The sequence below is a fragment of the Halichoeres trimaculatus genome, unplaced genomic scaffold (genome assembly GCF_033239565.1).
Source record: "Halichoeres trimaculatus isolate MK-OKI-2021-1 unplaced genomic scaffold, fHalTri1.1 fHalTri1_scaffold_7, whole genome shotgun sequence".
Taxonomy (NCBI): Eukaryota; Metazoa; Chordata; class Actinopteri; order Labriformes; family Labridae; genus Halichoeres; species Halichoeres trimaculatus.
Genome location: NW_027437185.1, coordinates 24234948 through 24257926, shown reverse-complemented (window position 1 = coordinate 24257926; position 22979 = coordinate 24234948). Strand labels below are relative to the sequence as shown.

The window sequence follows — 22979 nt, the reverse complement described above, 5'->3', positions numbered from 1 at the left end:
AACAAGAAATTGAAAAACACATTTAAATAAGCAGTGCATTTGGACTCTGCTCCCTAAATGAGATCTTATAGCTCTCTGCAAACTGCTGAGATCACAGACCAGGTTGGTGCTGAAGTGAATAAAAAAAGCTATATTCACAGCATGGCATTATAAATTCAGTAGTTGCTAGTGCTTTAGCTTTGCTGTGTTTGCAGCTTCAGCCCAATCTGCATCTCAGCAGCCTTTTCAGAAGAAATATCAGTAATCTGAGGTTCACAGTCTTTGGTTTCAGGATGTTGTCAACACCCTTCTGCCTAGAATGCTATTTGATGTTCATTCCTAAGGGATTCTGTCGCTGAAACAGCAAACCCAGCCCTTCAGACACTTCACTTAGCCCAGCATTTTTCGTTAGGGCAGCAATCCAGAGACCATCCTCATACACATCAATCAATGGCAGGGTTTCAGTCAGAAACCAACCATTATCAGCTTGAGTCTTGTTAGTGATAGCATTATAATGATGGGCGACTGACCTCGGGGTTATGGCATCACCTCAACACCACAGCTGCAGCCCATTTAACATTAATTTTCAGTAACAGCCATCCATCCTGCCATCTGCTCTCAGATGCCCCTTGACCAACAATGACATCTTACAGATATAGGTGCCTCTTTCTGCTCCCATCAAGACTCACAGCGAGAATCGTAAGAGGATTTTCCTGTCTGGGTTTGAATGACGGGAGCTAAACTGGCTTCATCCAGAGGAGGACAGAATGAGAGGCTGTGGGCTGAGACTCACAGACTGGAACCAGAAGAGGAGTAGTGAGTAATGGCTGGAAGAGATGCCATTGCCAAGGCAGAGACAGCTTCTTAATTAGTGCCCTGTAACACCACTGCATCTGAATCTTTATGAGCTGCTACTCCTTTATTTTTTTTCCTTTTTTCTCTCTGCTTTGCAAAGCTTTTTCCAAACAACTTGCTATGTGGATATTTAAATTATCTTTTAAATATTGTGCATTTAAGGTTATAGAAAAAATGCTCCCATTCAATTTTTTTATAACCCGCTGTACCTCAAATGTGTAAGATTTATACTTAATGGTACAACACGAAGGAAGCATCTAAGAGAAACAGAGTCCAAAATCTGGAGAAACTCTATTTTATCAAGCCTTTATCTATCTGGTTGTTAACCTTGCCTCCTCTTTTCAGTATTTGTCTTTAAGCATAAATCCAATCATTCTCTGGCTTTCCTTTTTTATTGTGCTTCAGGCCCTCAGTACAGCTAGTTAAATGAAAGTGAAAAGCCATTAGAGTGATCTTAGAAGGCAAGGAGAGATTCTTAAAAAGGTGCTAGCTTTAGGGGTTCACTGTAGCTGAAAGAAGGATGCAGTGATGAAGAAACAAATAAAAGAACTTTAAACTGGAATAACAATCACATTAGTCATGGATTGTTATCTGAGCAAAGCCTCAAATTAGTGAGATAGACCAAACTTAAATATTTAAAATCTACAATTTATTCTGGATTTGGCATTAAATTAATGCATCAGGCAACAAGTTTTTCATCTTTTGAAAATGTTAATTTTTGTAGTCATTGTCTGTGGCAGCAGGTGAAAAATATTCTAGGTAGGGCTGTGCTGTGCCATGCTTAGTTTTTAACAACCATCCCACTGCAATTTGACACAAACTGCAGGATACCAGTGTTTTGTGGAAAAAGTCTCATTATTACTAACAAAGGAAAAGAAAAAAGCAGAATACTGCACGTACCCACATTGTATACAGCCCCGAACTGTTTAAAAGCTTACTTAACCTTTATAAAAAGAAAAGGGTAAGGGGAACGTGTGTGCATGTGTCTGTCATCTTTTACCCATCTGTCTTTCTGGTTTTACCCTGTCTGCTCACTCATTGGCTGTTTTAAATGTCTGGCTGATCCAGTCCAGTTTCTTTTGTCCGTAATTTTTTCACTTAAACAAATTTTGTATAAGAGAGCTTATGGAGAAGTTTACTGACTTAGCGTCCATCATTATCACTTCAACCACCAAGACAAACTGATTTTACTAGAAGGGTGAATTCATAATCTCTGTTCAGGATTATTTTCTATGATGCTGATTGGCAAAATTGGTGTTAACATGCTTGTATTTTGCACCAGCAACAGGCCTTTACTGGCTAAAGGGGCACTTTTTCCAATGCCCATAAAGCAGCAACAAATATCCTAAAAAAATTTCCCACATTTCCAACAAACATTAATTTATGTATTCATATTTTATGTGTATATTATAGATTTAAATAAGTAATTCTGTTAATATACTTTTTTTTGCATATTTTTTGTTTTAAAATAAAAAACACATACAGTCCATGCTTGCCACTAGGAAAAGCAGCGCCCTAGCACCCTTTATTGGCTAGCTGCCACTGGTCATTAATTCAAAAATTTGGGGTTAATTTCAATTAGAAATCAGCTAAACAAAAAAGCTAAGTGCATAAGAATAACCTTCTCTGCTAGGCAGCATGTGTAGGAAAAACTTGTCTGACAATGTTATTTTCAATCAGTATGATCATGTGAAATATACAAGAGTATAAGGTCACAATGTTGAAGTCACATTTTCTAGTCAAACAATGTATGTACAAATGTCACAAAGAGCTGGTAGAGAAAAGTGATCAGATAGAGAATAAAGATGCTGTTATCTTGTTTGAATTTGTGTCTGCTGTGTGTGTCTATCTGCTCTGCCTTCTGTCACAACCACTACATGACTTGCATGTTTCATTCACAGGTCAGCTAATACTGGCGTACGGTTTTACACCCCTTGGCATCTCATAAGGCTGCACACGTTACGCAGTGTCACCTGGTGCCTACGTTTTCTACCTGTCCCTACCTGTGAACTGAGTGGGAACTTCACAGCACTGCTTAATGATTAACGCCCATAAAATGACCAAATTAGAAGAACGATTTTAAAAAAACATAGAGAGCACACTGCACTGCAATTCAGGTCCACATACACGTGCTGTGTGTTCTATATATTTTTATCCATGGTTTTGAAACAAGACTCTATGTCATTTGATGTTTACTTGCATTATACTGAAGTCTGACAGGTTGGTATCATGACAGCTCTAGTTTGAAAGTCTATGGCAGAATATATAAATCGCAAACCTATTCCTCTAGACTCTTTTACTGACAGAGTTGGCGGCATATCAAAAGTTAAAGGAGAAATTTACTTAATGTTTGAAAATGTGTGCTTAAATCAAAGTACTTGTAACCCTTTTTATATTGTCATCCCAAATAGCCTAATGTGTCAGAACTTATGATACATCACTAAATCTGCTCTGTTGTGAAATTAATGATAAAACTATATCCATTAACTTGGTTTAAGACATAACTATCCTTACAGCTTTTCACTGTACAATATAAGTACCAAAATTGTGGCAGTACTTGGAGTCACTTTAATATGTACGCACAATAAAAGGCACATCAAAAATAGACTTTAAAAATATATGAATGTGCCACATCTGGCAGATCAAACATGTGGAACCAGCAAACAGTTTTATCATTGTTTGAGTTCTTGCACTGCAAGTCTTTTATATTGTACTGAGAGAAAAAAGGTGCTCTTCTTTTATCCCTCTGAAGTGAAAACAGACTCTGCCTGTCTCCTCTGTTGACAGGTAAGTCTGTGTCTTGTTCAAGATGAAAGGACTGTGGCCTATTCAACACTGAAAACAGACCCATTTCTCCCTCTCTCCTCCCTGTTTCCTCTGTTCTCCACAGCCACACACACACCCCACACACACTCAGCCTACATGGGTGGGGTCTTGGGATTTTACTGTACTGAAAATAAAATCTCAGGGGATACTATTCAAAGCTTAAAAACACATTGTTCCTGCTGCTGCTGCTCACAGACGATGGCTTAGCCTCCTTCTGCACATTGTCTGCAGCCAAGCGTGACCAGCTAAGGGAAGCTATGTGTCCGGAACAGTATCTTTAAGAAATATGCTGATTAAGAGGGGGTTATGGAGAAGGAACCCCATTTGGAACTCAAAAATGTTATAAAATGGAAACATTAATTAAAAAAGCAATGATTTTCAATAAAGATCTCTTAACCTAAAGAGAAGGAACTCACACAAAGGATGAGACATTAAGAAGATGTTATTTTAAACAGCCATGCCACAGATTGAACATTTGTTAGCATAAAATTGCTTGCGTTAGCCTTGTTGTCCCTCAGTTAGTGTTTCAAAGCTTCACAGTATCCAACAGTAAAAGTAGTCCGAGGATGTAAAGATTAATCTCAGATTAGAAGTATACTGTATTGAAACTTTGATCTTCATTTAAATCACTTTGTTGAGCTACACTGTTTTCTTGATGGTTGATTATGGCTAATATATATTTTTTTCTATCAGTAGCTAATGGGTTTCTCAATATTTTTCGGGTCCTAAAGTATGTCATTGGACTTCCCCTTCCTAGTATAATTTTGATTTTCTAGGCAGTTAAATCAGTGGCATAAAAGTGACCAGACTTGCTTTTGTTTAACTGTTAACCAGGCGCACAGCAGTACATCATTCTGACTCCATGTGCCACTCAAACTGAGTCCACTTCAAATTAAATGATCATGTGCCCTCTAAACAACCTCAACCTGACCCGTTGCATTGAACAGTAAAAAGTCAAGCCGTATCTTGGTCGACTTACCCTTTAGAGGTTTGGGAAGGAAGTGGGCTGCTGGCTTGTTCTTCTTCACATGATTTCCCTTCATGATTTCTCCTTCCTTGTTCAGACCGAGGTACCAGCCCCTGCCCGACTGCTGCTGTCGGTATATCATGGAGGAGTATGTCACATAGTAGTTCTCAAACACCGACTCCTTGAATTTGCACTCTGGTGTAAAGTGTTCCTGCGGGGAGAAAAGAAGCAGATACAGTGTATAACAGTTGTTGGACAGTAATTCACAAGGTCCCTGGAGACTTTGGCACACTGGTATGAATAGTAGCAGCTGAAATGCAATAGTTCATTACTTGGAACTTAACAACGGTAGATTGCACTGCATGTCCAACACACTCAGGTACAGAAAGAAGGAAGGAGCTATCTGAAGGCTCAAGGCCCTGCTTTGAAATTTTGTCTCTTGAGAATCCTCTAAATCTATTCATTCCATTTACTGTAGTGAATTATGTAGCACTTTATAGCATACATAACCATGATACGACAGATACAGGGAGGCATTAATAAAATATACAAGATGAAGAGTATATCTCCAAACTGTTAATTATTCATGAGCATTTCATTATCTCTTGAAGTATTGTCCACTGTGTTCAAGAGTTTGTTGGACATGATAATCTATGACTGCCATTTGAATTGCTTGTAATACTTCCCTTGCAACAACATGAATATGACTGAAAAGATTTAGTGCCAGTAGATTTATCTTATCTCTAACTTATCAACAATCTGTACTCACTCAGCATAAAGAAGAGATGTGTATTTTTCTATCTTTTTTTTTTGTAAATCGGGGTTCTTTCTTTTCTCTCTCACTCATAATTCTGGCAAGGGGGTCCTCCCCAGAGACAAGCAGTTTTGCAGCCCATCTTCTCAACTCCATAAAGTGCAAGAGTTCCCTGTCCCTTTCTGTGGTTTAGGGTCTAATGCCTATATAGGATTTGGCCATTAGTGCTCAACCACAGTGGCTGAGGTTTGTGTCCTCTGAGGCCAGATTTTTTGTGTACGTGCGCTTAAGTGTATGAGTGTGTGTGTCGGTCCAATTTGTAGAGCTGCTTTTGCTGTGAGTCTGCAGTACAGTCTAATCAGTTAGAAGACAATTTCCCCTGAGAGACATTGAGGACAGTGTGCGAGGGAAAAGCAACTAAAGGCAAGTGGAGCTAGTCAGCTGTAGCTTTTAAATGTGCTTGCTTTTTCAGGGGACTTGTCTGGTGTCAGAAAACAGATGCAGTACACGTAGAAACTGGAATTACGCTAAGTGACAACAACGGGTCAAACTAAGAACTGGCAATACAAAACAGAAAAATTAGGGGGGTTGGGTGCCACTTTCAGAACAAAGAGGGTCAACACAGGACCAGACCAACTCCAGTGTAAAAGCAAACATGCAGGTTGATAAAACATGATCTTAATTAATGTCACTGGTGAGAGTGATGTCTTCTAAAAGACCCAGTATGAGATCATTCCTAACAACATGGCACAACCAGACCCACAGTCTTCTATAACAGCGTCTCTGTTTCTTGTAACAGCTCAACAGCATCACTTTCCATGTGCTGAGCCAACAGGACTTCAAAAGGCTGAATGTGGGTCAGGTCAGGTGATGTGTTTAGTTAGAAGCTAGAATAGATGATGTAGCTCAAACACACAGGTAATAAACTCTAATGGGCTGTAAAATGTCCCATTATTGAATTTGTTAAAAGAGCAACCTTGTGTATAATAGTATATTTTAGTGTGTGTTCTGTCCTACCCACATACTGAGCCAATTCAAGCAATAAAAACCCAAATCCACCTACAGTGAAACACAAGCACACTCATTCATCATCTACTCTCGCTCCTTGCCTTCACAGACCTCACTGAACAAAGATCTCTGACAGAAACAGAGATGAAGTCACAGGAAGCTCATGACATATCACCTCAATGGGATACATCCTGTTGGGTTCTCGGTTAAGCTGCATCATCACAGGGGTACCAAACACTCCATGTGAATAAAATGCTACACATACCAGGAGGGCTGTGGGGCCAGCTGGGAGCTCACATTGTCACAGGACAGGGAGATGTCAGTGTCTTTATTTCAGACTGAGCAGTGTTAACTGTATGAATGTAGAAGTCACTGTAGTGCAGTAACAAAATCCCAGATCCCCTGAAAGTTATCCATGTTACTAAGTTCTTGGGTGCACTGTGAAAGTTCATTAACTTAAACTTGTTCTTGTTGGTGTTGCTGGTGTTGTTGTTGTTGTTGTTGTGGCTCTGTTGGGAATTAAAAGGCTGATATCGCTCTGTTACTTGCAAATGTGTCACATGTAATTAAAGCCTGTTTCTGCAGTGTGCTGTAAATTGATTTAATACTCCCCAACTCGGCAAATACAAACATTAAGAGTGACATTATATGAACCATCAATCTTGTCACCAATGAAATTGTTTGCTGTTGTACATCGTAAAAAGATAAAACTATTATTTTCTGACGGTCTCCTCACCAGCTAAAAGCCTCACAGGAGCTTCAGAATTTTAAAAGCCTTCTTTGTGTGTACATTTTAAGGATTTCAGTTTTGAAACCTTGTCATTGACTGGGCAAGATGACCAGATTTTTATTTCCTCATTGCTTTAAGCATTAAAATGTTAAACACCTTGGTCCAGACTGTTGCTGGTAGCTTTTATCCTCTCTCATTCCTTCTTCTGAATATTATATTTCCATTTTTTTTCTTTTTTTGCTTTCTTAATCCACACCACACTGAAATTTCTTGACTTTTCTCGACCAACAATGTTGTCACACATTTTTTGTGTCTTCTTGTCTAACCGATTAGCTGGTTAAAAAGCTTTGGCAGCATCCACCCCGGTTATCCACGAGCAGAAACTGGAGCTAAACAACAGGCTGCTCAGCTCTCAGGCCAGGAGTTCTGTTCTACCTCTAATAATGAGCTTATGTGGATTTGGCTGGTTATACTCGCCCTGGAGAAAAATAAGAGTCTATTGATAAACAGACGCATACAGGAAGATACAGGCAGACTTGAGCCAAGATGGAGGAGAGGCTGTTGGCCAGAGCTGCTGTACATTGGCGTGGGTCTGTGGATATCGGGCTCGCTCAGACTGACACAAGGAGGGTCCAAATGGCAGGGGATCCCCATCTTCAGTCTAACAGGACTGTGATAGACAGAGACACTCAGATTCTTTTGAGTAGGATCCAGTAGCATCTCCGTCAGATAGCATATCTATTGTTTACTGAAACCAATCTCACACAGGACTCTAGTGCCAGACAGAGCGAGAAGGAATCACTTCAGAAATAAAAAGCTTGGCATTTTCTGCATAGAAATAATACCAATCGTGTAATCTCTCTCCCCCCATGTCTGTATAGGTCTTTTCAGTGTATGGGTCTTCAGCTAATTAGCTAAAGGGTCTCATTACAGTACATACACATCTTTCTTTTTAATAGGCAGCTCTGGAAAGCCCTTGTAAAAATGATGCACAGCTGGTATGTTACTCATGTGATATCCAAGCATTTATATAAAACATTACAGAGTTGTATCTACAGTTTTTCCACATTTATAACTCAGTGCAGTATGATACAGTATAAGGCACAGCACAAAACAATATAAGGGTGAAACTGTTAAAGTTGTCCATTTAAGCCAATTAGAAGACAGGATGGACACATACCATCATTTTAAAATGTGGTACCATGCCAGTAGATGAGTACCTGTTTTAACACAGCAGCAACAAAAATACAGGTCATGAGGAACCAAAATTTTATATTTTTAACCTGTATGCAGTATGGCACATACAGATACGGAATTGTCAAAAAAAAAAAGTCTTGAAGTAACAAAGGGCACCATGAGATACAATCTGTCACACAGCAATATTTTTGGCCCCAACAATCAAAAAATGATGCTTTGTTTCTTGTTCAACTTCTTTCTTAGTATGAGAGTCGCTCGCTCCGTTGGCTTTGAAATTTTAAATATCGTTAGACCAGCTTCAGAAGCCAGGGTGCTTGACAAATGAGGGCATCTACAGCAGTGGAGGTCTTCTTGATGACAGGACTTTGAAGGTATGAGGTCATTTTTAAGCCATTACATGTCAATGCAAAGTCCTGGAAAATCAATATGTTATAAACTATAGTCCTGACTAATATGTCATGTCATCAGACAATCTTTACAAACTATCTAAACTCAACATGGAGAAAATGAAGTCTCAGTGAACATTTGTCTTAAAACTATCATTCTTTGGTTGGACCATAGTTTGCTTTTATATGTCTAACTGATATAATCATCAAAAAAAAAGATGATGCAGCTGAAGCTTATATTTTGTTACATTAATGGGGAATCCCCAGATAAGTGTTGATGATCATGTAACTGCATATGTGAAGGAGTGACTGAACAGCTGATGTAAATGTAGAGTGATGCCAAATGAAGGATGTTTCCCTGCCAGATTGCTTATCTATGAACATAAAAACACACGTGCAAAGGTCCACCTTGGAAGCCCTTTGTACTCAATTATAGAATAACACAACTCAGCTGAAGTAAGATTAACTGTGAAATGAATATTGCATTAGCCATTGTATCAGTAAAACATAATCAATTATGATGCACTGTCAGACAGCGCTGTCTCGGCTTCAGGGGAGCAATTACAGCACAGCGGTGTTTTCCTGATCCAATCAGCTGTCAGAGAAATACTAACATAATGAATCTGATCTCCTCTGTAAAGATATTGGCCAGATTTTTCACATGACAAGCCAAATCAATGCTGCCCCATGTGTTCTCAGCTGCCATATTGAAACTAAGATGACACCAATTATGCAAATAGAATCAGAGTTGAATAGCGCTCTTGTCTTTTTTGGAGTGACGCCATCGATTCTTATGAGAGCCACAAAGCCAGTACTATGGCTCAGCAGTGAGGACAAATCTTCCAAATCCGGCTTTTCAGTGTTCTAGTCTTTTAACAAGAGTGGAGTGGATTAAAAAGCACCTTTTGCTTTAGCTAAAGATAAAGTGCACTCATTTGTTTAGGGATAAATTGGAGAGCTTAATCTAGTGGAAAAGACCCTTGCAATCCAAACACAAACAGACACACCCACACAGGGTACACATAGGAGCTGGTCACACACACACATCACAAAGTAGTTAATGACACAGTTCAGTGGAGTGAAACCTTACAGCAGTGGTTATTTACTGAAGGCATTGTGCCTGCTAAATGGTTGAAAAGGCATGGGCGTGAGCCAAGCACATATCCAACAGGAGTGTACTAGAATACATACACATATTCAACAATACACAGAAACAGCTATAGATATCTGACTCTTATTAAGTACATAGAATATGTATTATATTAGTTTTATAATATGCTGAACTGTCTCCCTGTCATTTTTGATAGATTTTACTCTCTATGCAGATCTTTGTTTTTTTAACGTCATTATCACCTCTATCATTCTCTGTGCTTTTGGCTATGTATGACTCAGATAAGGCCTCCTGTCATTACTTGTAAGTAAGTGTTGCTAAACATGCCTTGTTTTGTTTTTCACATCATCTGGAGGAGCTTTTTCACTGAATGCTTTGCTATCAAAGCCGTTTAACTGGCCTGACAATTTATTCAGAATGAGCCTGTAAACTGTAGTGCTAACCTGATAAATATCTCCACCCCAAGAGCCCTGAACTCTCCATTTTACACTCTCACACAGAGCAGTCTAGACGAGACTCTACTGGAGCCTCTGTGACTCACTAATTCAAATATGACCCACCAGGAAATTAATAACACCTCCTCAGAGGCACCTCATGAGATATGTGGACACGATTTAGCTAAGGATCAAATATACACACGTGCACATTTGGAAACATATTAAAAAAGTTGGAATTCATTGTTATCTTCCCATTTACAAGAATTATGCATCACAAAACAAATAGAGTATTACTTGGGTACAGTATCTGACCCTGTACGTTTTAAAAGGGAGATGGCATTGTGAAGTAAAATAACATATTAATTGGTTCTTCCTCTCCCACACATTGATGCCGATGGATGAATATTTTTTCACTTGTGCATTCTGCCTCTCCCACACATGTTCACTCTTTTCTCACTACACAGTTCTATCACTCTTTCCATCTCTTGTTCTTGGTGTAAGCTCACGTATGTACCGAACACCAAGTGTAAGACAAGAATATTCACATACACCAGATGCTTGTATGATGTAACTCACACATAGAGCTCTTTACATCACTTGAATACTGGCTGCTAAAAGAAAAAATGCTTTGGCTTAAACCTTAAAGAAAGCTTATGAATACATAGCTTAGTGCAAATCAGAATTTTATGTCAAATGTAAATAGACTGTATTTAAACCATGTGGATTCTATTCATAAGACTACAAACACTGGCTCATCATTCATTCAAGTTCCCATTCATGCATGCAATCACGCACACACATGTAGAATAATAGAAGGCTTATGTATCCCAGACGCTGCACTTCATCCCCCAACAAGACTGCGTCATCTGTTGTCACTCCACTGCTCATTGGGAATCTCCCTCCAAAGTCTGCCTGCGATTGGCTGGTTTCGTGTATAGCTTCAAGGCAGCATTTTATACAGCCATAGCAGCAATACCAGAAAGATAGGCACTGTTAGGCAGCCAGCTACATATTCAATCCCCTCAATGGAAGAGAGAGCAACCCTTCCCCCAAACGTATTTGTCCAAGTGAAAACACCTATTCAGTGTGCTGTATCTTACAAGAGGGCTGGTATCTGCAGTGGCGTATGTTATATACACTTCGCAGCCAGTGTTATTTTAGACTGTCAAACACAAAATAAAGACAATTACTGTCAGTATGGGTTGTGCTGACAGTAATATGTTTTGGTATCCTATCAGGTCCTTTTTTTAATTTCTTCCCAGTACAAGATAAGTCTACTTTTTTTTTACTATCACTGAACACACTTATTTTAAATTACTTTGTAACAAAAATAAAAGTTACCCCACATTGAGCTTTACTGGTTATCTGTGCAACAGAATATAACACTTTGAGAATACCAAAAAAAGAAAACAAAACAGGCAAAGATAAAATAGTTTTAACTGAGAGACTTTTGACTTTTAGGGTAAATGGGTATCTGACCAACACATCTACAACTGGTCTTATATAATCTGGACACAGTTAAAATAAATCAAAGTAAAAAAGATTCACTGTGGTAGATGGTAGATATGGTAGAATATGTAGAATTATTCTCAGTTTTGGTGGTTTAAAACTTGCTGCCATCTACCCATTTCCTAAATTTTGACAACAAAAGGTAATTATAAAAAATAAAATAAAATAAAAAAAAACAAGCAAGTGCTCCTACTTTGCTTTGCTTTTGGAGTCTCCACCAGCAGGATACATCTTTATTAAACTAGTCCTACAGCTTCCTGTGTATGCTTAATTACTGAAAGCTGAGCTCACATCATTAAAATCACTCTCTGGGAGATGTGGACTACTAGGGTGCCATGTTAAATACAGAACATGAATGTGTGTCTGTGGGAAAAAGTGTGTTTTATTTCAATTATTTCTCTATGTTCGCCCCAGGCAAGCTTAGCAAGGGCAACCCCCATGGATACGTTGCCAAACAAATGCTTGTGCTTACTGAAATGTAATTGTAGGCAGTCAACCCAGCCACTCACCACACGTCATGTGATTATGCTGTTATTCTTATGGTAATGCAAGTAAAACAGTGGATAAGATATTTGTGTGGACTACTGAAATTGGTTATGAATTACAATATATTTTAATTATTTCTCTGTGACAAGCAACTTATTACTTGTACATATGAGTAAATCTTGACAATCTGCTTTAATGAGCTTATGTATGTTTAGACATCTGAATATTTAATAAAATTTAGCCATTAATTCCATGCTCAACCCAACTGTTGGGTAAATCCAAGGAGTTATGGTTCTCAACGACAAGAGGCTTTTCAGAGTGAAACGGGAAAAGAATGTTGGCATTCAACATTAGTTGATGCAATACCTGCTAATCCATTACCAGTCTTGAGTTTGATCAATTATGTATCGTACAGCTTTACAGGTCATAATTAGCATCGTGATATACTGATAATGGTAATTGCAATGGCACTGTTAGATTCTCATATGTTTAATACATTTTTGTACTTGCTAAAATACAATATCAATGTATGTAGTGTAGCTAGTTTGTTTTAGCAGTATTACCTCATGTTTCTGAGACTTCTCAAAGAGTGGAGCCGTTTCTTCCACAGCTAACTGAATAACTGTTTGCAATTGCTTGATGTAAGTGTCTCTGATTGAGCTAATGCTTGTCGAGAGGTAGCGCATTAACCCTAGTTATTAATGCGTTTGTGTTTGCTTGTAGGGTAGAGTGAAATCAGCGCAGGAGGGAGAGAGGGGGCAGATTTCTTCCTTCCGTCATCACATTACTGCCTAAGTGTATAATGGGTAATTTGTCAGCGGCAGCTGCAGAATAAAAAGCTACAACATCATTAGGTTTTCTTTGCTGTTTTCAACCTTGTCTCCATCAATCACCATTGTTTCTGCCAACAGAGACCTTTACCATACAGAACAATCTTTACTAATTTGACTCTGAGCATTGCCTGTTACCATTGAACGTGTGCGTCTGCACGCCCTCTGGCAGCACATCCGACCTGCCTGTCAATCTTCTCGGTGACGCCTGCCACACAATACAAGGGTGGCATTTGGGAGGAAGGCTTACAGGGACGTTATCTGTCCTGGAACTGAATAATTCATAACCTCACAAGTTTAATCAAAGATGAAGAGCCAGCTGCCGCAGAGGATATGTCACTGCTCAGCCTGCTTACACAATCCTTGAACTTTTATTGACACTGAGTCATATCAGAGAATGACACTGCTTCTCCATTAGGCCCACGATGTTAGTTTGCTTCGTGAGAATGAACAACACATTTTATCAAAATTTTGCTAAAAAAAAAGGCAAAAACACACATTAGAAAACATGTATCATCTGTTTGCCTTCAAAGTATATTTTTTTACTCGTATCCTCATGTTGTGACAGATGCCTGCCAGAACCTACAACCTGCAACTGGTTAACTCTGCTTTATTGTCCTAATGATTGTATTGTTTCTTACAAGCTATTTAAATATATTCACCACGCCCCCAGGTCTATTATCCACTCATACACACACACACACACACACACACACACACACACACACACACACACACACACACACACACACACACACACACAAACACACACACACACACACACACACACACACACACACACACACACACACACACACACACACACACACACACACACACACACATTTGCACTTGCCATCATTCACATGCAGCAGTATGCCATACTTTGCTAGCAGCTTTTTTTGTGTGCGTCTATTTTTTAGGCCTGCTAACTATACAGGTAAAACAGGTAAACAATGCTCCTCTCTCTGAGAGTTTTCAGTTGCTGTTGTTCAGCTAAGCTTGCACGCTCCTTTTTTTTAAATCCCTGTCTCTTGGTGTTTCCCAAGGTTATGTCCTAGGTTTTGTTTAACCCTCTAATGACCCTATTATTGGAGCCAAAACTTCACTGGACTTAGTTCCACAATTTTTTAAGTTAGACATTGCTTTTTAACCTATCTTAGAAAAAAATATGTTCATGCACATGGATAAGTAAATGGATTAGTTTTTTTTCCTGTTTTTTATTTCCTAATAGTTTACTCACTAAAACTCAGGGTATTTTGTTTGCTGCTGCAGGGCAACATTATGCAGTTGGGCCACTTCCCTTGGGGCATCTTCTTTGGCTAAATACCACAACACATTAGAAGACCCCTTTTTGCATTTTATACTTTGTGCATTGGTTTTACCAGTGTGTAGTATGTCAAGAGTGTTTTCTTCTCAGAATTTTTATTACTTGGGCAGTGGTAAATATGTCTGTGTTGGTCTCCCAAGCCGAGTATTTGTCTGGGTAAGCCGATACATGTGTTAAATTAGACACTTACTGATGTGTACAGGAAGCCCTCACTGTTCATAGCCAGATAGAGTTTGGTTTGCACCCCCTGGATGGCCACCACTCGCAGCCCCACTGGAATAAGGTTGAACATGGCTGTAAAGAAATAATAAAAGAATAATGATTAGCAAAGGGTACACAAAGATCATTATACACTACTATCACAATATCCATTTCCCAAGGTTTTATCAACCACTTTTGATCCTTAACTACTTGAAAATATGACAGTATATTGGACAGGGTGCCTTGCAATAACATAGAGTTCATATGTATATATGGACATTTACAGTGTGCAATGAGACACACAAACACTATTAAACATAATAGAAAAAAATTAACCTTGCAGCTTAAATCTGTTTCCTTCTGTCATTGCACAAGCCTCGATTTAATGTTCACCATTAAGGGGTTAAGCTAGTTGTTATTTCTCTTTCTGGATGGAGGAGTGAGTTGACAAAAACAAACCACAAATAGAGAGGTACGACATAAGCTTTGGGACTCAGCCACTCTCTCCCAGGAGTGTTTCATAAAGCAAATGATCAAAATCAGAAACAAGAGGCAGAAGCAGAGAAATAGCTGAAATGATGGAGCTGCTCACAATGTTGTGTTGTCACAGACATTAATGGATACTGCAGACTGTTTAATGTTAAGTATGCAAAACACAGTATGTAAGAAACAAAATGTGCCAAAAGATGTTTATAAATGTTATCATAAGATGATTAAAGTATTATTATCTGACCATAGTGATCTTCTTGCAGTCGCTGCAAGCCAGTTGCAATGCAGCACTGCAGAGAACTCTTGCACACCTCTGTACATAGGCATCCTACACGTGCTCAAACACACACACACACACACACACACACACATAAACCTGTGTGTGACTGAGGATGAGTCGTGAGTGTGAGAGAGCCAGCGGCAGCCTGGCTGGTCAATGAGGTACACCTCTACCTAATTACTGTCTGCCTGTGTCTGTGTATGAGTGTGTCTCTGTGTGTGTTTCATAAGATGCTGGCAGGAAACCCACAGGCTGAACAGAGGAAAGCACATGAACATCCACCTGAAAGTCTGTAGTCGTGCTTCTTTCCCAAAAAAAGTAAAGTACACGCTTTTATCTTGACTATTGTTGGCCATCCTTCCAAACAGTGATGCCATCACTACTGCTGAGGATTTAGTTATGTTTATTTGATGTCTGAAACATTCAGTCTCAGTTTATTAAGTCTGTGCCCACTCAGATACATACAAGGCGTTCCACGTTGAGACCCATGTGAGGGAAGAAATTAAACTTCATTCTCACATCAGTTGGGCTGTGAGTCAGAGGATGGCCGTACTATAGTTACACTTATCGACCACTTTAGTAGATGCCTATCTGCAGACTCCTTTGAAAGAGGTATACTATAGAGGCTTTTTCATGGGCTCTGTATCATTTTAATACTGCAGACCTTCTTTTCTCTGGGCTTTTATTGTAAACAACAGCCATAAGAATGCATAATGTATTTACATGGAGCAGTAAACAGGCATGCCAGTATTTTCACGCTCAACAGGAAAAACAAAGAAGCCTGCTCACTGTCTTCTCTACTCTGACTCCCCCTTTCCTTTTCTCCTTTTCCATCTTTCCACTCTCTACCTCTACTTGTTTTTGTTTGTCTGAATGCTTTACAAGAGGTTTTTCTCAACATGTCTTTTCTTGTGTCATCAGTGGTAAGCTTGGAGTGGTTCAAGAGTACATCTAGAAAAAAAACAAGAAACCACTGCCAGGATTTCAGGCAGACACATAGCCCATGAGTGTTTTTGCAGCTATCAGCAATCACAGGGCTATGACAAAATACAGGAGGGAACCACGGAGCAACATGTCAAAGATATGTAACACAATATGTTTCCCGCAATAAAAATATTGCAATATAGAAATTCTGTTGTAAGATAGTTATGTAAGGACACAGAAGAGTACCACCTGTTCCTAAAGTGCAGAATTATAAAACGTATTAGTACTGATATTTTGTCCCTGCAATCATAAACATTGAAAAGCATGCAATGCAACCATTTCTGAAACTGAACTCCTCCTATACTAATATTCTGTTTTCTAGTAAGGCTGCTATAAGATTAAAAACAGTGATTTTGACTTGTAGTATTATGAGTTGTATTTTACAGAAAATGAGCCATAAATTTACAAGCTACTGTATGTAAATAAACAAGATTAAATGTGTAAATTCATGATATTGAACTCATAATCCTACATGAATGATTTTATAACTTTACAAGAAAGAAAGCATGATTACAGACCTTTGATGAATGTATATGTAGAATAATAAAAATGAAGGAGACACCACTGTAGTAGCTGGCTGCTCAGGCTGCCTATCAAATTGACTGAGTGCCTTGCATAATCTATTCACGATCCAAAAACTTCTTACAATGTGGTGCTGCTGAAATATTGAGAATTCAGTTATTTATAAACCTAAGAATAACCTCACAATCCTTGTTTTAGAACAGGCTGCTCTGCTATACTTCCCCTTAAAAATAACATGCAGGCAAACATCTGACTATGATACTTTTTCCAGATTACAGACTTAATGCTCAAATTCCAGGTTTATTTTCGTGTAATGTAACTTAAATACTCCATTTTCTTTTATTCGATTATTTGTTACAACAGGCTGGTGTCACTTTGTCAGCAAACTTCCGCTCACAGCAAAACTGCACCACTTTTCAGAAACACAGTGACAGTTCTATTATACTATAGCAATTAGATGATGTCTTCCACAGGGAAAGATGCGCTGATCTCTATCTTAAAGCTGTCAAAATGACAGATTGGTCTGAGTTTGCTGGAGCCTGCTTTTGCATCTGCACAACAGATGCTGCCGTTAAAAAGTACACACCCAACAGAGCGGACCCACAGTGTAAAAGTCACTATCTGTCTGCAGTGATTGTGTTTACTGTGTGGTAGACTGTTCAGGATTTAAGGCTGCTCTGCTCATGTTTGAAAAACTTCTTGCAAAGATCTTTTAAGTTCATTTTGGTTATTTAACAAATTTCTCCCTTAGTTGTGCAACTTTTTGCAGCATTTTTCAACACTGCAGTGCGGGGGCTTTGCAATATCTTGCCAGATCCACAGGTTACAGATGGCACTATCTGCAAACTTTCTTCACAACCGTTGTTCACATTGATCCATTGGTTTTGCAGTGCACAGAGCTAGAGGGGATATGAGTGAGTGTTTTCAGAACAGAATCACTCCTCTCTATGAGGACATGTCAAACTGACAAGATCTGCAGGCTTTTTCTGCCATGGCTGCAACATATCTGGTTCCTTGTAGATACATTATGTATCCTTTACTCTCCTCTGTCGCAGAGGTTTTGTAGTGATGATTTCATCTCTCCCTTTCCTGAAACATCTTGCTGTATGAACAGTTCTTGTCTTTTGTAATTGCACTCTTCACATTCTGTGCTGCTCACTGCATTTCCTCCCTTATCTTACTCCCACTACGACACACACACGTACACATCTGCAGTCCTCTTCAGGCGGATTACCAGCCGGTGCACCCATGGAGATTTTCAAGAGGGGGAACTCAATTACTTCCTGGCTCCTAGAAACACCTGAGCACCCTGAAGAGGATGACAGCACGGCCACCCACTCTCAGTCCTTTCAGGATGCAGGAAAAGAACCATAGAATAAGAAGGGTGAGGAGGCCTGATGGACAGCTTTCACTATAACCTGCTGTCTGCTTCTATGCCTATAAGAAAACCTCACTAACATCCCACAGGTTCTAAACCAGTTTAAAATAAAGCTGGAGACTCCCAGTCACATCTCTTGTCACTTTCTAAACATCCATCCTCTCTGTTTGTCGTCCTGGAAGCAGCAGGCTGCAATTACAGCAGCCCAAATATGACAGCATGACACAGTAATGGAGCCAAAAAGTAAGCTGTTTTGACAGCAGCACATCCGTTCTTTGATTACCACTCAGCTGCAATCGTAAACTAGTTTAATTTAAGAACGCTGAATTACGTGAATAATTTAGGAGTTGTGTATAAAACAACAAAACCCTTTTCTTTAATTGGACTACGGATACAGAAACACATAAGATGACTTTGTTCTTTTAGACTACTTTATTCTGAGGGAGAGAAACGGGGGTTAACTAGTGTGGATACAAACGGCAAGAAAGAAAATGTGGACTTGAAAGTCTGAAGTATCAAAATTTGCCTAAGTGTCCAGTTTTCTAGAGAGAGGCTGAGAGCTGGAGATCTTGGACAGCATTTTAAACACACTGTAGAAAACCCACTATTACTCTCACCTTACAGTTCTTTTTTTCCCACAACAATCCCAGGGGGCTCTGCTCAGCTATGATGCAACCCTAGAAATAACAGTCTAAAGTGCACGAGAAAGCGGTGGGAATGAAGTGACTTGGGTTTGTTCTTTATGAAACTGTTTGCCTTCTTAATGAAAATGTCACGGCAAATATCAAACTTCTTTTATTACCGCAGCCACAGAAGTCTCAGCAAAGATCAAATCATTGTTTCTGTGTGTGTGTGTGTGTGTGTGTGTGTGTGTGTGTGTGTGCAAGTGAGTGCGTGTGTGTTTGTGCTCTTGTGTGTGTGTGTGTGTGTGTGTGTGTGTGTGTGCATTTGAGTTGGTCCTCTCCCACAATCACAAGACACCAGTAGCTCCAAGAGGACTGTGCTCTCCGTCACCATGGAGACAAGCGCACCCAGCGCCTAACAACGCTATTTTTGGAGCCGTGCTAAAAGACACACTCTTTCTCCTTTTTTTCCCTCTTCAGCTGCACTCTTTAATTTTCTCTTCAAAAACTATCGGAGCTGATGCAAGCCAGTCGTTATACGAGTCAGGAAGTGATAGCATGCAGACATACAGTAATTGGAGGGTGGTCAGTGTGTTAAGTGAAATATAATATTGATGTTGTCATTTTATTATCTGCATTTCCACCTCTGGCTCTGTGTAGTATTTAACTCTGCTTTGACAACTGCTTTAACTCAACATCCCATTTGCAGAGTGCTGCTATTTATATGAAAGATACACACGCCATGAGGGAGTAATTGAATACAGGGGTTCTAATTCAGAGGCTTCACAAGTGTTTACATCCGCTTAGTGTCTGGATTACACTCTAAGTATCACATCAAAGCTGCTGCAGTGTGTGTTTTCTCAAATATAGTGTTTGGTATGGGGACAAATTGGAGGTCACTAACTTCTCTAATGTTCTAATCCTTAAAAGCATGAAGTGATGGCTGCGTCTTATTTACTATGACAGGGTTTATTTCTGCTGTATTGTTACCAGACAAGTGACTGTGCTGTGACTCTTCCATTGATCTCCTCTTTAATCTGTCTAATGGAAAACAAAGAGCCTGTGGGTGTAATGGCAGTGATAGGAACATATGAGTAAAAAGCTCAAGTCAGAACTGAAGCTTCATACAGACACAGTCCATCAGTGTGTGTTCCGGACAATTTTGATTGGACAAACCCAAACAACTGATGAGGCGGTCTTAATTTCCCGACAGTCTTAGTAGCTTAGTCCATGTTTCTGTACAATAGTATGACTATAGTATGCATTTACATGGGGTATGTTTAACCAAAAATACATTTAACTCAAGGGCTTTACAATACTCGATTTGATTGACCAGTTATCACTCGTATCTAGATATTTTGTCTCTAGAATCCTGACTTCTGCTCCTTCATTTGATCTTTTTCTCTATTTATTTTGTTGCACTATTTGTACAATTTTTTACTAGCATATATACTTATTGGTGAAATTATTGCAAAAATTGCTTTTTTTTTACATGACCCAATAAAAAAGTTTTCAAAAAAAGAAAACCACTGTACTATTTAGTATCAACCATGTCACAAACCATGGCCACAAGAAATTAATCTCAATTGAAAGTTCTACAAACTGCAGTTCATTGAGTAGCCACTGCAACTGTCTGAAGTACTATAAACCTCATACACAACAGTTAAAGAAACTGATTTTACAGCAGAAATAATCAGGTTGACAACTTTTGAAAAAAAAAAACAGTTTTGATCTAAATAGCTTGTATCGCTGACGACACATGCTGTACAAGAGGGTGATTTTCTTATAACTCAGTAGCTTAGACAATATTAGGATTACGAGTTTTACGAAACCAGAAGCACAGACGGCTAACAGGCTTGCGCACTGCAGCTGTTAGCAAAAGGGATCAAAGCTTGTTCCAGCACCTTCTCTTTCCTTCATCCTAGTTTGACAGAGGCAAGAAAGAGTCTTGCATTTTCGGGGACGACAGGCTTCAAAACTCTGCTTCAGCAACCAACGGATGGCATCTATAGACTGTATAATTAATAGACTTAGTCTCCCCAACGTCACCCGTCTGTTTCTGAAGCAGATTTTTGAGGCACATCACTTGGCGCAGCCATATTGGAAGTGACACAAGCTTATTGAGCCTCCACACTCACAGCTACAGGGCGAGCGCCAGTCATTTGAGCTGAGCTGTGCCTCTGATTGGGCAAACTTGAGATCTTAATATCCTCTAAATTGCAGAGTTAGAAAAAAAATCATCCCTGTACAGTGTATGCTAACAGCGAAATTTACAATTCAAACAGGAGACATTTTTTTGTACCAGGCTGTAAATATGTTTATTTCTGCTGTGAAATGTTTTTCTTTTAGGCTTGGTGTGCATGTGACTTCTGGTATTTCCAGACCCAGCCTCAAGCGGACACTCAAGAAACAGCAGATTTTTGCACTTCTGCATTGTCTCATATCTTGGTGATGTCACTTAGACATCCCTGTTTTATACAGTCTATGGTATCAACAAAGTAGTATTAAAAAGCAATGGTCTAAGAAGAACACAGTGCTTTTCTTTTATCCTCAAATTAGTTTTCTCCACACAGGATGAAAAGATGTGCACAGAGTGAGTTCTGTTAAAAACAACTTCAAATTTTCAAAGGAAATTTGAACACTTATCACCAAACCTAGAAGAGGAAAAACTAAACAGCCTCTGTTTTACTTGCAGGGACATGAGTTTGTTTTCAAGCTGACATGGTGTTGATTTGCTTTTCTCAGCTCTGTTTTTACAGCTCTGTAAAAAAAGGAGAGACTGCTCCAAATGTTTCAACATCTCTGCTTGCATGGGAGCAATTTTGTTCCCCTTTCAGTCAAATGTAGACACACAGAGGTACACAGAGAATATAGAGATGCTTGAATGTATGTATGCATTCGGAGTGACGTATCATCATCCAACACCAGCTTTAAACATAGGCGAAGAGCAGCCAAGCACATGTAGAATATAATTAATAATCAAAATTATTCCACCAAAATTAGATTTCTGCACTCTACCTTAGTCAAAACATAAGTTATCGGTTATTATTTGGTTTTCAGATGAAAAAGAACCTGTTTTTTTTTTCATTATTCTTTGTTGTAGATAAAACACCAAGTGAGAGTATTTATTTGAAAGTTGGCAAGTTGGGAAAAACATTTTCCCCAACAAGCAATGTTCATTTTTCTCAAACACAAACCATGAGTTGTTGAATAAGAAAGACTGTTTTTGCAGTGGTCTGTGCAAAGTGTTGATTACAAGATGTCCCGTCTAACTGACACAGATAATGTACTGTTTGAAGCTAATGCAGTGTATTACATGGAATTGGAAGCCCTATAATGAAAAGTTGACCAACAGCTGGAGGTGCACACTGAATAGTAACACTTACTGTAACCATTGTCCTCCTCTTTTGTTCCATCAATGGTTCCATCTGCCTGCAGCTGCAGGTGGAAACCTTGTCGACTGTACAGCTTCGTCACAATCCCCTTCAGCTGGGGCTCTGTGGATCAGACAGAAACAGAAAGAAACATCAGTTAAACCACAGACTTAAGAAAACAACAACAAAGTGGTGTGACATTGCTCGCAGACTCCTGCAGGAACATTTAGGAGCCTCAGTTGTGGTTAAGCTCCCAAAGTTGCTGCACCCACATAATGAAATGAAGCGAAAGGTTGTCAGGCCGAAGGGAGCCAAAGTGGGAAGGTTAATGAATAATTACAAAAGCTGACTGTGATTGGCTGAAGCACCTGTCACTTAAACAAACAAGAACAACACAAACTGAGGAGAAGCTCATTTAGGTTTGCTCTTCTTGATTAGAAGATGACCAACAATGAAACTTGTTGACAGAATCTGAAGATGGTTCAAAATCTTTTCACTGTTTGCAACACACAGTCTGGACTGTTATGCTATTGGGATTGGTTGATATCCTGTGTCAGTTTTCACTTATTTTGTCCCCACTGCACAGCCATTTAATTTATTTCAGAAATAATGCAATATGCCTCAGCGGTGTGATAAATACAGATGTATCCATAAATCATGAAGCCTGACAGTTTCTGTGTTTACTCACGTAAACTGTTTTCATCCAACTGCGGCTTTCGGGAT

The 22979-nt window shown here is 39.2% G+C and overlaps 1 protein-coding gene across 5 annotated transcripts in view; it reads right to left on the bottom strand.

The window, feature by feature from the left end:
- The window catches only part of fgf13a (fibroblast growth factor 13a), a 109198-nt gene that overhangs the window by 2055 nt on the left and 84164 nt on the right, over nt 1–22979 (bottom strand). For all 5 annotated transcript variants that reach the window (XM_074673353.1, XM_074673352.1, XM_074673356.1 and 2 more), the window contains 3 exons: nt 22269–22379; nt 14596–14699; nt 4640–4838 (listed from right to left, as the gene is read on the bottom strand). In XM_074673353.1, the coding sequence (XP_074529454.1) occupies nt 4640–4838; nt 14596–14699; nt 22269–22379 (414 nt within the window). The remainder of the gene's footprint in view (nt 1–4639; nt 4839–14595; nt 14700–22268; nt 22380–22979) is intronic.